Source organism: Prionailurus viverrinus, chromosome F2 (genome assembly GCF_022837055.1).
Source record: "Prionailurus viverrinus isolate Anna chromosome F2, UM_Priviv_1.0, whole genome shotgun sequence".
Classification (NCBI taxonomy): domain Eukaryota; kingdom Metazoa; phylum Chordata; class Mammalia; order Carnivora; family Felidae; genus Prionailurus; species Prionailurus viverrinus.
The window spans coordinates 28,617,308-28,630,247 of record NC_062578.1 but is presented as its reverse complement, the minus strand read 5'-3'; the positions used below and the strand labels follow the sequence as shown (position 1 = coordinate 28,630,247).

Genomic DNA, 12,940 nt, shown 5'->3' with positions numbered 1-12,940 from the left:
GACTTGCGTAACTCCACGGAGCTTCCAGTAAACACCAAGAACCCAAACCGGAGGTGTGCAGTGTGTGTATGTGTGTGCTGTGTGTCCAAGGGTCAGAGACGTGCGCTCCCGCAGTGAGGGCGGCCTCAGACGCAAATGCCCAGGCCCGCCACCCAGTCGCCCGCTGAGAGGATCTGGCCGCCAACTCCCGGAAACAAAAAACAACGACAAAACAAAACAAACAAAAAACCCCCCTCCATAATGGATATCCCCAGGGGTCTCCCCCCCTCCGAAAAAACGCGTTCCACTTTGTGGAACGCTCCAATTTGCGGAAATTAGATGCACAAGGCAACTCATTCCATTCGGGAAGATGAGAAGTGCTGCAGAAGCGAGACTGGCTGTATGTGGGGACACGGTACCCCAAACCGAAAGAGGACATTCCCAGAAACCTCGTCTTGCCCCTCCAAGCGCCGGCCGGTGAGGTGGTGGCCACTGTGGCCGCGCACGAACTCCGCTCTGCGGGCGCCCTGCAGCCTCCGCGCAACTGTCGGCGCGCCACCCGGCCAGGTGCAACGGGCCCGGCTCCGCCAGCGGCGCGCGCCTCCCGCCGCCGGGCACGGGTGGCCCCGCAGCCGAGATTTACCGCGGCGCAGGGCGGCGGTTTCCGGGGCCGCCCGGCGCCCGGGCTCCGATTACAGGTTCACACAGGGGGCCCGGCCCGCGGCCGCCCAGCCCCCGCCGGAGCGCCCCCGCGCGGCCCCGCTCCCCCGCCTGCCCATTCTTCTCCATTCATGCGGACGCCCTGCGCCGCCGCCGCCGCCGCCAGCGCGGCCGCCGTCGCCGCCGCCGGCCGCCCGGATTGGCTGGCGGCCGTGGCGCCGGCACTTTCCCACGGCCCGCGGCGCGTGCGGCTCACCGGCGGCGCTGCAGGCGCGGCCCTGGCGTGCGTCCAGGCCAATCGGGGCGCGCAGGGCGGGGCGGGGCCGCGGCCGCCGGCGGGCTTGTGTCCCGGCCCGGCCTCCCTCGCCTGCCCGCCGCCGGCCCACCGCCGCCCGCGCCTCCTCCTTCCCCCCGCAGTGGAGACCCAGCGGAGCCCCCGCGGAGCCGACGCACCGCCGCCGGGTAGGGGCCGGCGAGGAGGGCGGGGGCAGGGTTCGCCTTCGATCTTAGCCTCGCTCCGGTCCCTCCCCGGAGTGGCTGCCAATCAACGGAGCGAGAAGCCGGGTTGGCGGAGCGGAGGCTGTTGCCCAGGAGCCGCCGCTCCGCCCCTCCGCCTCCTACACCCCGCCTGCCCTCCCAGGGGACTTGAGTAGGGGCGCAGCGTGGGAAAGGGATGGTTGAATTTTAACCGGAGGCAGAGCGTGAGCGGGATCAGTGTGTGCGGAACGCGAGCCCCCGAGCGCGGAGAGGCGCCGCTGCTGTTAACTCCTCCCTGCCCGCCGCGCCGAACCTCCCCCGGAGCCCCCGCGCAACCAACATGAAGCGAGCCCACCCCGAGTACAGCTCTTCGGATAGCGAGCTGGACGAGACCATCGAAGTGGAAAAGGAGAGTGCGGATGAGAATGGGTAAGTTGGCGGCGGCAGAGCGGAACCCGGGCAGGAGGCGAGCGCCGGCTGGCCACGGTTGACAGCGGGCGAGGGCCCCGGGCACGTCTGTGCCCTCCACTGACCTCTGCGCATCTGGGTTATGCCCCTGTCCGGGGTGAGGGACTCCGGAGGCCCTTTCAAACCCAAGTTGCCAAAACAATCTGAGTGCGGGGAGGATGAGGGGGACCCCTCATATCACCTCCCCTGGCTTACAGCGATTCCTGTTTTCCCCCCCATTCAGAAACTTGAGTTCGGCTCTCGGTTCCATGTCCCCAACTACATCTTCACAGATCTTGGCCAGGAAAAGACGAAGAGGCGTGAGTCTCATTACAGTGCTTCTTGTTTTGTTTTGTTATTAATTAATGTAAAGAACCACCTTTCTTCATTTTTGAAATTTACAGTCTTGATGGAAATACCCTCCTTTGTTTTGCCTGCTTTCTGCAGATCATTGAGAAACGCCGACGGGACCGGATTAATAACAGTTTGTCTGAGCTGAGGAGGCTGGTGCCTAGTGCTTTTGAGAAGCAGGTAATGGAGAAAGTGGGTAGAGCTCTCCGTGTAGCCATCCACGCCTTCTGAATCCCTCCCCTCATTAATCTGAACCTCATCCGTGTCTCGAAAAATAACCGTATTGCTTTTGCCGAAGAGATAAATTCATATACAGATTCCAACATATTTTCTGAAGACAGCTCATTTTGTTTTAGTTTGTACTTTTATGATTTACAAAGCATACCGCATACAGTGCATATCTGTTTTAAGTTGTTCCCCAAAGGCACTTGGTGCCATATCAATTTTTTTCCCCCATTCTCTTCTCCAGGGATCTGCTAAGCTAGAAAAAGCCGAAATTCTGCAGATGACAGTGGATCACCTGAAAATGCTGCACACTGCAGGAGGGAAAGGTACATATCACTAATCTGGTGGCGGCCGAGTGCTCTGGGTAGAATGAGTAGATGTGGCAGGCCAGCCCTGGTGCAGTCGCTGCCTTATTTTTCCCGTGTGCTTTGGGGGTGGGGAGAGAATGTTGTGTTGTGTACAGTTGTCAGTGCATTTGCAAATGCACATAGGATTTTCTCCAGTGAATGCATCACCCCAGTCCTCTTCAAACTAAGCTAATGCACCTTCTTTTGGAGAATACCTCTTATCCGCGAGGTGCCCGAAAGCTGTGACAGCCCTGATTAAAATCAGGTAGCTCTCACCACATTTGTTGATTGCCATTTTGAGAAAAAGCCTTTAAAAAAAAAAAAAAAGTTATGGTCTTAATTTTATCTACAGGATTGAAAAAAAAAAAAAAAGCTCCTATGACTCTTGAGGAAAGAAACCTGTTGTGGTTAATTAGAGAAAACCTAACAGAAGGTGGGAGACCAGGGTCTGTGTGTCTGTCTCCAGCCGGAAAATGCTTTGCTCAGGACCAAGTGGCTAAAAGCTCCATGATGATAACTTACATCTGTGTGTCTAATGAATTTCACTGCTCTGTGGTTTCTCTGTCCTTGATGTATTTTTTGTTGTTGTTGAGGGAAAACATTAAAGGAATGAACATAGTTTCATCTGCTGGTAGGGTATAATTCCACTTTCTGCTCAGCAGTTTCTAATTGGGCTTTGAACTTACATTAGCAAACACTTCTCATGTTGATTAATGCAAAGACTTCGGTCAACTCCAAAATATTTGGACCTTCGTTAAGAGCAGTGTATGCTGTTTTTAAGGATGTAGGTATTTGTTAGGAAGGGCTGCCTTTGGTATTGAAGAAATGCGGGAAATCAGCAAAGCCTGAGGTTTTTCTTTTGTTCTTTTCCTCAGGCTATTTTGACGCACACGCCCTGGCTATGGACTATCGGAGTTTGGGGTTTCGGGAGTGCCTGGCGGAAGTTGCCCGTTATCTGAGCATCATTGAAGGACTAGATGCCTCTGACCCGCTTCGAGTTCGACTGGTCTCACATCTTAACAACTACGCCTCCCAGCGGGAAGCGGCCAGCGGCGCCCACGCAGGTCTTGGACACATTCCCTGGGGCAGCGCCTTCGGACATCACCCGCACGTCGCGCACCCCCTGCTGCTGCCCCAGAACGGCCACGGGAACACTGGAACCACCGCCTCGCCCACGGAACCACACCACCAGGGCAGGTTGACCTCGGCACATCCGGAGGCGCCTGCTTTGCGTGCGCCCCCTAGCGGCGGCCTCGGACCGGTGCTCCCTGTGGTCACCTCCGCCTCCAAACTCTCGCCGCCCCTGCTCTCCTCCGTGGCTTCCCTGTCGGCCTTCCCCTTCTCCTTTGGCTCCTTTCACTTACTGTCTCCCAATGCACTGAGCCCTTCGGCACCCACGCAGGCAGCAAACCTTGGCAAGCCCTATAGACCTTGGGGGACAGAGATTGGAGCTTTTTAAAGAACTGATGCTGTAGAATGAGGGAGGGGAACACTTATAATCCCAGCTGAGCTGGGCTGTTGCCAACATCACCTTAAAGTCGTCAGTAAAAGTAAAAAGGAAAAAGGTACACTTTCAGAGGAATTTTGTTGAAAGACTAAAGGTTTGTTGGTTTACTTTTTCTTTTTTTTAATGTTTTTTTTTATCATATGTATTAGCAGTTTTTAAAAACTAGTTGTTAAATTTTGTTCCAAACATTAAATTGAAATAGTGAGTATAAACCAGCACTTGGTAATAGGTTTGTTCTGTGCCTAATTACTTTGTAAACCTCTCTGTCGAAGAATGATTCCATTTTTGCCTCAAAGTTTTGGGAATTTTAACATTTAGTATTTTGGTCTGTTTTTCTTCTTGTGTAGTGGAAGTCTGTTTTTAGATTTAATTTTCCAAACCACTAAGTTCAATGTTAACATGATGCTATTTGTTAATAGTTTGACAATTAAGGTGTTGTATAGGTAATATTCTTTTGTGGGGGGAACTATGTTGAATTTTATATTTCTGAACAAAGCGTTGACAAATCAGATGATCAATCAGCTTTATCCAAGAAAGAAGATGGGTTCATTCTCTGCCTCCTGCAGCAGTAAGGTGAATGTATAACCCATCAGGGGCCCTGAGTTCATATGACCACCTTCCAGGACTGCAGTTCTGGCTTAGTTAGGAGAGAGCCACTTGGGGGTTGATCCCCATTTGGAGTTGGTGGGGAGGAGACTGCATAGGATATGCCTGCATTTACCAGCCCCATGCAATGCAATGAATTTTTAATCTCACGGATCTCAAATTCACAAACATTAACATGGATAAATGATCACGGTGTGCAAGTGGTCCAATCGAATAGTCCAGTGGAACCTGTTAAATGCATAACCTAATTCTTCCTGAAACTGCTATGTTTTCTTTTAACTGGAAATCTTTATGTTGTGTTTTCCTTTCTGGTGCATGGCAACGTGGTTGTTGAGGTATTTAAAAAGGTGTGCTGCCTTCTTTTGGTTTAATTTGGTTCATAAAAGCATCAGTTCACAGGTTTATCCTTTTAGCAGGTGTAATTTAAACGACCTCCACTGAACTGGGTTTGACCTCTGTTGTACCGATGTGTTGTGACTAAATAAAAAAGGAAGAACAAACTATTCTGTATATGTCTTACATGCCTTGGCCTTTCCCTCTTTTGGCTAAAAGAAGATAAATTTTCCTCTCATTTTCATTTTGCTTGGTTACCAGTTTTCTTATTCATTATTTTGGGAATTCTAAACTGTGTGAATTTGCTACTGAATGAGGTGACTTCGTTGCAGTGCAGGGCTTTGGCCTGACTCCCACAAGAAGCCCCAGCCCTTTCACTGTTATGTCAGATGATCTGGCCCTCAGCGGGCTAGGGAGACTCAAGTCAGGCTGGGAGTTGCAGGGTGGGAGAGAACTCTGCTGAAATCTTTTAAAACCGAGTTGACCAACATTTTTTTTTTTTTTTTTTTTTCTGAGAGCATCTACTGTGTGCATAGTCCTGTGCTAAGAGAACAGAAAATTCCTTTTTTTTTTTTTTTTTTTTTTAACTGTAGCACAAGAAAAGCTAACACTGCCATCTCTGAAAGCCCATGCAGGGGCTGGGGAATCTGGCCTGATGAGCAGTGGCAGGCTGTAATTCTGCACCTGCACAGCTCCAGGAGTCTTTCCTTGTCTTGTTTCAAGGAATTTGCTTAACCCTTTAGATGCATTTGACTGAGCTGTGTAGTGACAAAGCTGACATATGCTTTAGGTTAGAACAAAACGCTGCCAGAACAGAGGCAGTAATCTGGGCCCCAGGGGGAGAGGGGTGCCTTCCTATTGCCTTGAAAGTATCCCGCCAGCTGAGGAGTGCTGTCTCCTGGCTTGGAAGAAGTTTGCCTTGATCCTGAGGTTGGTGGGAGGAGAGGGAGAAAACCCACTCTGGCAGATGACAAAATAGAGCTTGCCTTTTCTTTGCCCAGCCACAGAGCTCCTCCTCCCCGCTCTGATTGAAAAACGAAGACAGGAAGGCAGAGAAAAGTTTGGACTCTGAACTTGAGCAGCGCCTTCTGGGTCTCTGGGAAGGGACCAGAGACTGCAACATTTTTGTGATTGTGGGTCTCCAACTTTAGCTCTCACTCCAAGTTTCTCTGTGTGGCCTTGCATGTTGGCCCCTCTGGGGCTGCACGGTTCTGTTCTCAGCGCTGCCTGGGCCGCGTACTTTCTGCCCATCATAATGCTGTGATGGAAAGTGTTAGGGTAATTTCTGCCAAGTGTCAGTTTAATTTTAGCCCCGTGATTTCAAATGGCATTAAAGCATTACCGAGCAGCATTGTGCTCAGGCTGCCTTAGGTTGTCTTACTCATACCTAGGCTTAGATGGCTGCTAATGCGGTAAGAAGGAAAGCCTGTCATTTTGGTGGCTGTGCGGAAAGCGCTGTGGCGCTGTAACGCATGTGGCACCATCCGCTTGTCACGTCTGTGATCCCTGTATCATCACCTGCCTGGTACTTGGTCTTTGGAGGCGGGGTGCGGGGCAGTCATTTTTGAGGTTACACAGTTTTCCAAATAAATATTTTGGTTTCTTTTTATTAAAAAAAATTTTTTTTAATGTTTATTTTTGAGAGAGAGAGAGCGAGCCTGAGCAGGGGAGGGAGAAAGGGGGGACACAGAATCAGATGCAGGCTCCAGGCTCTGAGCTGTCAGCACAGAGCCCAACCCGGGGCTCAAACTCACAAGCCATGAGATCATGACTTGAGCTGGTCAGACGCTTAACCAACTGAGCCATCCAGGTGCCCTTGGTGTCTTTTTAAACCCCTCCAAGGTGACTGGTTTGTAGAAATAATAATGCAGGTGGAATGAGGTCTTCCCGGGAAACAGGATGGAATTATAATGATAAGCCGGGGGTATATAGAAAAATGAATGTAGGAAAACTCATTTGTATTTTGAACTGATACAGTAAGGAAAAAAAAAAGAACATCAGGGTCTTTAGCATCAGCATACTTCTATACTATATATACATTTATAGTATTTCTACCCTTGTAAACAAAATTTTTTAGACGGCCCATAAGTTTCCCTTATGAGGAAAATAATATTACTCATCACAAAGAATCTTGAAAGGTCTCAATAATTACTCATTTATTTTCATTATTATATGTATTACCATGAAGTAATGACATGAACGATAGATGGGCAGAATTCTTGCATTAAAAAAAAAAAACTTTTACAGAAAAATCCAAGAAGTGTCATTTCTAATTTATTCAGTATAGTTAAATTAGGATGTGATTTTTATTCAGCTCTTTTTTTTTTTTGCCCTGCTCTGTTACTCGCTAAAATCATGATATTTTAAATATAGATTACTTATATTTAAAATCCCTCAGAAAATGTTATATCTCCTAGTTATACTTTTCCCCAGCCCTTCTGGTCTATAGGAGTATCACAGCTTTGATGCCTTCATTAGTTTCCAGTGATGATTTATAATTAAAATAACTTCAGAGCTAATATCATCTGAGACACTGCTTCAAATGTGGCCCAATTTCTTTCTGAACGAAGCTCTGGGGAATGGGGGTGCCTTGGGAAGAGGACCCAAATCTGATTCCTGCTCTGCTTTTGCCTAATTGAATGACCTTGGGCAAGACATTTAAACTTCTCTGGCCCCTGCTTTCCTCATCTGTCAGATAGAGTGGTTAGACTCGATGGGGGTCCTGGGAGCATGCTCACAAGGACAGGCACTATTGGGGAAAGATGCAGGGCCATTGGTCCTGTGGGTGCCGACCAAACACATGTTCCCAGCACTTTCCATCTGAAGGTCGGCCTGAAGGGCCACACCTGTTGTTCCTACATAGGAATTTTGGTTCGGTGTTGCCAGATTTTTCAAGTTTTTGAGAACATGTCCAATTTTAGATTTTCATGTGAAACAATCCAGTGTATATAGGTTGGTAACTAATTCACCAAAGCCTACCTGCAGGTAAGACCAGGCCTGTGGGCAGCAGCCATCTCTCAGCTTCTCTGGCTCTAGGCTCTAATCTGAATGGCTAGAATTTTCTAGTATCTTTGTCATGCATGGCCTATGAATATTCTTGATGGATAAACACTTGCTTAACATAAACAATGCAGTAATCAGGCAGCTGAAGGTGGTTTCGTGTAAAGAATATCATGTAAAGATAAGGGGCACAGGTTTTCTTATTTACTTCTGAGTTGTCAAATTTTCCTCAAGGAGAGAGAAGGTAAAATCATTCTTCTCCTTGTAAGTCTGGCACTTCACAGGAACTTCTTTTGAAGGTGCGCTCCACAGGGTCCTTGTGTTCACTTTATACCAGGGAGGAAGATGGGGTCTCAGCCCGGTGGCCTTGCATGAAAGAGCGGGTGTGTGGCTTGCCATGACTCAGCACGCTCAAGTCCTGAAAGGCGCCATCTGATTTCAGGAAGTAAGAAGTCTCAGCAAAGAGCAAGCTGTTTTGAACCTCAACTTGAAACATGATGCCTGCCTTGATCTTGATGAACTGCAGGGCTTTTCGCTCAGATGCTTTAGTGTTCTGTTGTGGGGCAGGGGCAGTGAGTGGGGAGAAGGAAGCAAAAGAAAAAGAAACCCAGGCCTCTCTGTTTAAGCTGTCTGTACGGACTGACGTGTATTTGTAGCAGAATCGTTGCCCCAGATCCACAAGTCCCAGAGAAATCCAGGGTAAACAGCGGTCCTGAGGTGGGTCTGGGGAACATGGGCAGGTTTCAGGATTTTGTGTTAATAGGCTGTAATATTATGCTTCTTTAGAGTTGTGTTGTAAAATTGCCCATTATGTTACTATTTACTACATTAGTATTTTTCATTAAGTGCTGTATGTTGGGTTTTGGCATAAACTCAAGTTAAAAGACCATGCCTACATTTGAAAACTTAATGATTCCTGGCAGTTGTTAGGGTGGTCTATGGCTTGATTTAGCAGAAGAAACTGAAAAACCTCATATTAGGCCGAAAGAGATGACGGGTCCCCCTGAGACAGTTGATTACTAAAAATTTTCTGTAGTTACTTGTAGGTTAGTTTTGTGTGTGTGTGTGTGTGTGTGTGTGTTTTACTATCTCCTCTAGGGCATGGTTTTGTCTGTGGTGCGTAGGATTGTTCATGAATGTGGAGTTGAATCATAAAATTAAAGAATGACATATCTGAGCCTTTAATCATCCTCTTAGGCTCTGTTTCCTATCGCTCACCCTTCCATCCCTCTGCTGCAGCCATACTCACTGTTTGCTGTTGCTGGAACATGCCAAGTATATGCTCACCTCCAGGTCTGTACACTGGCTTTCCCTATGCCTGGAATGTTCTCTCCCCTCGCCAGACTATCTTCTAACCCAGCCATGATCTGTAGTCTACTTGGCACTCTGCTCAAAGCTGCCTTCCCATGCAGTCTTCCTCGAAGTCTACTTAAAACAATAACCCACCACTGAGCCTTCTGTCCCCTCCTGCCACCCCCTACCCCCTTTCCCCTTTTGTTTTTCTCCAGAGTGCTTAGGTAGCATTATCTGAAAGAACATCCAATATCCAATTCATCAATTATGTGTTTAATGTCTGTTTTGCCTGATTGTTCACTTTTAGAGGCCTGTCCCTTAAACAGTGCCTAACATATAGGAGACACCCAATAAATATTTGTTGGATGAATTAGTGACTCCAATCCATCCCCTTTGTTACCACTAAGAAGCAGAGCAAAGCAGATCCAAACAGATGTCTCTATCCACCACTCCCCTGCAATCTTTTATCTTCAAAACTACCAGGGAGACACCTGGGCGGCTCAGTCGGTTAAGTATCCGACTTCAGCTCAGGTCATGATCTCTCGGTTCCTGAGTTTGAGCCCCGTGTCAGGTTTTGTGCTGACAGCTCAGAGCCTGGAGCCTGCTTTGGATTCTGTGTCTCCCTCTCTCTCTACCCTCGCCTGCTTGCACTCTGTCTTTCTCTCAAAAATAAACGTTAATAACAAAACAAAAAACAAAAAAAACTACCAGGGAAGGTAATTTCATGTTTCACTTCAGTAGTTTCTCATCACTACTATAAAATTCTGCTTTAAAAGAAATCCAACTTGATCTCCATTCTTCAAGACTATTTCCTTTTTTGTGTATGCTTAGTGCGGTTTGAAGGACTTTGGCCACTTTTTTATATTCCCCACAAAAGACCCTACTCTTCACTGAAGGCATTCAGTACTGAATTCATGATCGCCTCCACCTTCTTGCCAGTTAAGGGGTCTAAGCATTTGGATCTTGCCACATTTTAGTCCAAGCATTTGAGGTGGGGGTGGGGGAGCACAGCATCTGCATTCATAGAAATGGAGAGAATAGAAGTTCTACCATGGGGACAGACCACATCCACCCAGGGTTCACAGGAGAGCAACACGGATGAAATGTTTAGACTCAATGTGACAAGTTCAAAGGAACTACAGTCTGGAATAAGTTGGAGGCTGAGGGACTGACATGAAAATTCTTGCTTTAAGATGCAAGGACGGAGCCTTATATAAGTAGAGGCCAGTGGTACTCAGGTGGAGACCCACAATCTCACAGAGAACAGAGACAATGTTGGATGGTGTGGGGAGGTCATTCATGACCTTGATTCTGACCATCAAGCAGCAATGGGTTTGAGGCAGGATTCCGAGTGCAGCTTTTTTTCTGCTGAGGGCACAGAGCAGTAGGTACCCCACATTCTAAAGAACCAAAGCCCAATTGGGGCCCAATACCTCCTTTGTGATTTTTTTCTTTAATGTTTATTTATTTGAGAGAGAGAGAGAGAAAGCGAGAGAGACAGAGCGCAAGCAGGGGAGGGGCAGACAGAGAGGGAAACAAGAATCTGAAGTAGGCTCCAGGCTCTGAGCTGTCAGCACAGAACCTGAAGTGGGGCTTGGACCCACGAACCGTGGGATCATGACCTGAGCCGAAGTCAGATGCTCGACAGACTGAGCCAGCCGGGTGCCCCCACTCCTTCACAATTTTTAATAGGAGGCCAAACTATCCCTGCCACGTTCCACAATAGCCCCCATAGCTCACCCCATCCTAGTTTACATAAAAAGACTGAGGGAGGAGAAAAGCAAAGGAATGCCTGTATGTGGACCTGGCCTGGGGGTACTTTTCTCTCCCTTCTCTGTGGGGAGTCGGCAAGCTGAAAGGTTTCACGAGGGATTGTAGTGGCTCTCCTGAGGTTACAGGATTCACAAAAAGTGGGTTTGGGGCTTGGACCACTGTCAGAGCTGGAGGCGGAGCCAGCTGCCTCCTATATGGGACAGGGTTCTTAGAGATGAAGGGGACTAGAGTGAAGCTAAACATCTCCCCCCAAATACCACACATCATCTATTTGGAAAGCATCGCATCAGCAGAGGCCTCTGGCATCAGAGGGAAAGCAACAGAGTCAGAGTGAGCAGCGGGCTCCTGTCCCTCCCCTCAACTTATATGAGATGTCTTGTTCTCTCTTTTCGCCCCCTCAACACCAGAGTAGTCAGTCTCGGGAAGGTAAGGGGTGAAGGGATTCTAGAAGCGGAGCTGGCCTGGGACATGGACCACCCCTACTCCTACCTTCCAAGGTTCTGGAGGAGGAGAAGGAGACAAAGTGCAGACAGTGCCTTCCCTCCCTTTCCCAAGGGCCCTTCTCCACATTCAAGCTGATCATGGGATGGGAGGCAAGTTTCAGATGAGAAAGGAGATTGGCATTTTAACATGGACTGACTTCCTTTATGGAAAATGAGAAACTATTCTGTCTAAGATGTCCTTAAAAGAAAGCAGAAGGAAGGGAGCCTGAGTGGCTCAGTCAGTTGAGCATCTGACTTCGTTTCAGGTCATGATCTCGCAGTTCTTGAGTTCGAGCCCTGCATCGGCCTCTGTGCTGACAGCTGGGAGCCTGGAGCCTGCTTCAGATTCTGTGTCTCCCTCTCTCTGCCCTTCCCCCAGTCATGCCCTGTCTCTCTCTCTCAAAAAATAAATAAACATTATTAAAAAAAAAAAAAAAAAAGAAAGCAGAAGATTTGTCAGAATATGGTTGAAGGCAGTTATTGTAAAAAACAAACACCCCCCTCCAATCCCCCAAAGTATTTATTAATTGTTCCTTACTTCATGGAGAAGTGCGCACACAGTTAAAGGAAGGAGACCTCAGTAAACGGAAGGAGCTTATGCACGAGATTGCCTTACTAGTGCTGGTGATTTGGGGGAAAGGTGGAGCCTTTTGTCTTTCAGGAAGAGATTCTAGAATCTTGGATCTTTTTAAGAAAATGGATTTTCTATACTGTAAATCACTGAGTTTAATGTTAATACAAGGCAAAATTTTAAGACAAATTATTCACTTCGTCACCTGGAGCACGTATAAAAAGCAAAGAAAAACACTTGCTCTTGTTCCTTGCGTACCTCATTCTTCTTGAAAAGGCTTCCGCGCTGGGCCATTGGGGCATCCTGCAGAATAATGTACCTGTGCTTCAGGGAGCTATTTCACTAAGTGTCTCACTGTTTTCCGGAACAGTTGTAGAAATGTGAGCTGGATGATGGAGCAGTTAAAAAGTTCAGTGATCTGTTGAATGACAACAGTTCTTTATTTAACGCTTGCAATATGCCAGACGCTGGGCTCGGGGCTTTGTATGCATCATCTTCAATCTTTCTCAGAGTGGTAATCCTGAAAGGTCAGCATTAGGATCTGATTCTGAGATTTTGCAAGATGGAGACACTTGTCCGAAGTCATACGTTAGGAGGCAAAGCCAGGGTTCGATCAGGCAGATCAGAAATCCGTGTTGTTGCCGTTTAAACCCACAAACTCAGTTCATCGGTTGATTGGTTTCAACTTGGTAGAGGGTCTCCTGTGACACTTCCTAATGACTTCAGCAACCTGAAAATGGAACGGACTCCTTTGGGAGAAGATGAGCTCCCTGAGCAGAGGGCAGCGAAGCAGGCACTGGTCCACCTTAGATGTTGTGCAAAAGCTTCAGGTGGAAATAGACTAGGGCTTCTAAGACTTCCCAGGGGCGAAGGATACACAGACACATGC

General features: G+C 48.0%; 1 protein-coding gene across 1 annotated transcript; it reads left to right on the top strand.

Annotated features, from left to right (window-relative positions):
- Positions 1–992: 992 nt before the first annotated feature.
- HEY1 (hes related family bHLH transcription factor with YRPW motif 1) lies at positions 993–5,091 on the top strand. Its single transcript, XM_047841654.1, has 5 exons — positions 993–1,545; positions 1,808–1,883; positions 2,011–2,094; positions 2,384–2,465; positions 3,362–5,091. The coding sequence occupies exons 1-5, from the start codon at positions 1,457–1,459 to the stop codon at positions 3,943–3,945; spliced, it is 915 nt and encodes a 304-aa protein (XP_047697610.1). The 5' UTR covers positions 993–1,456; the 3' UTR covers positions 3,946–5,091.
- The last annotated feature ends 7,849 nt before the right edge of the window (positions 5,092–12,940 follow it).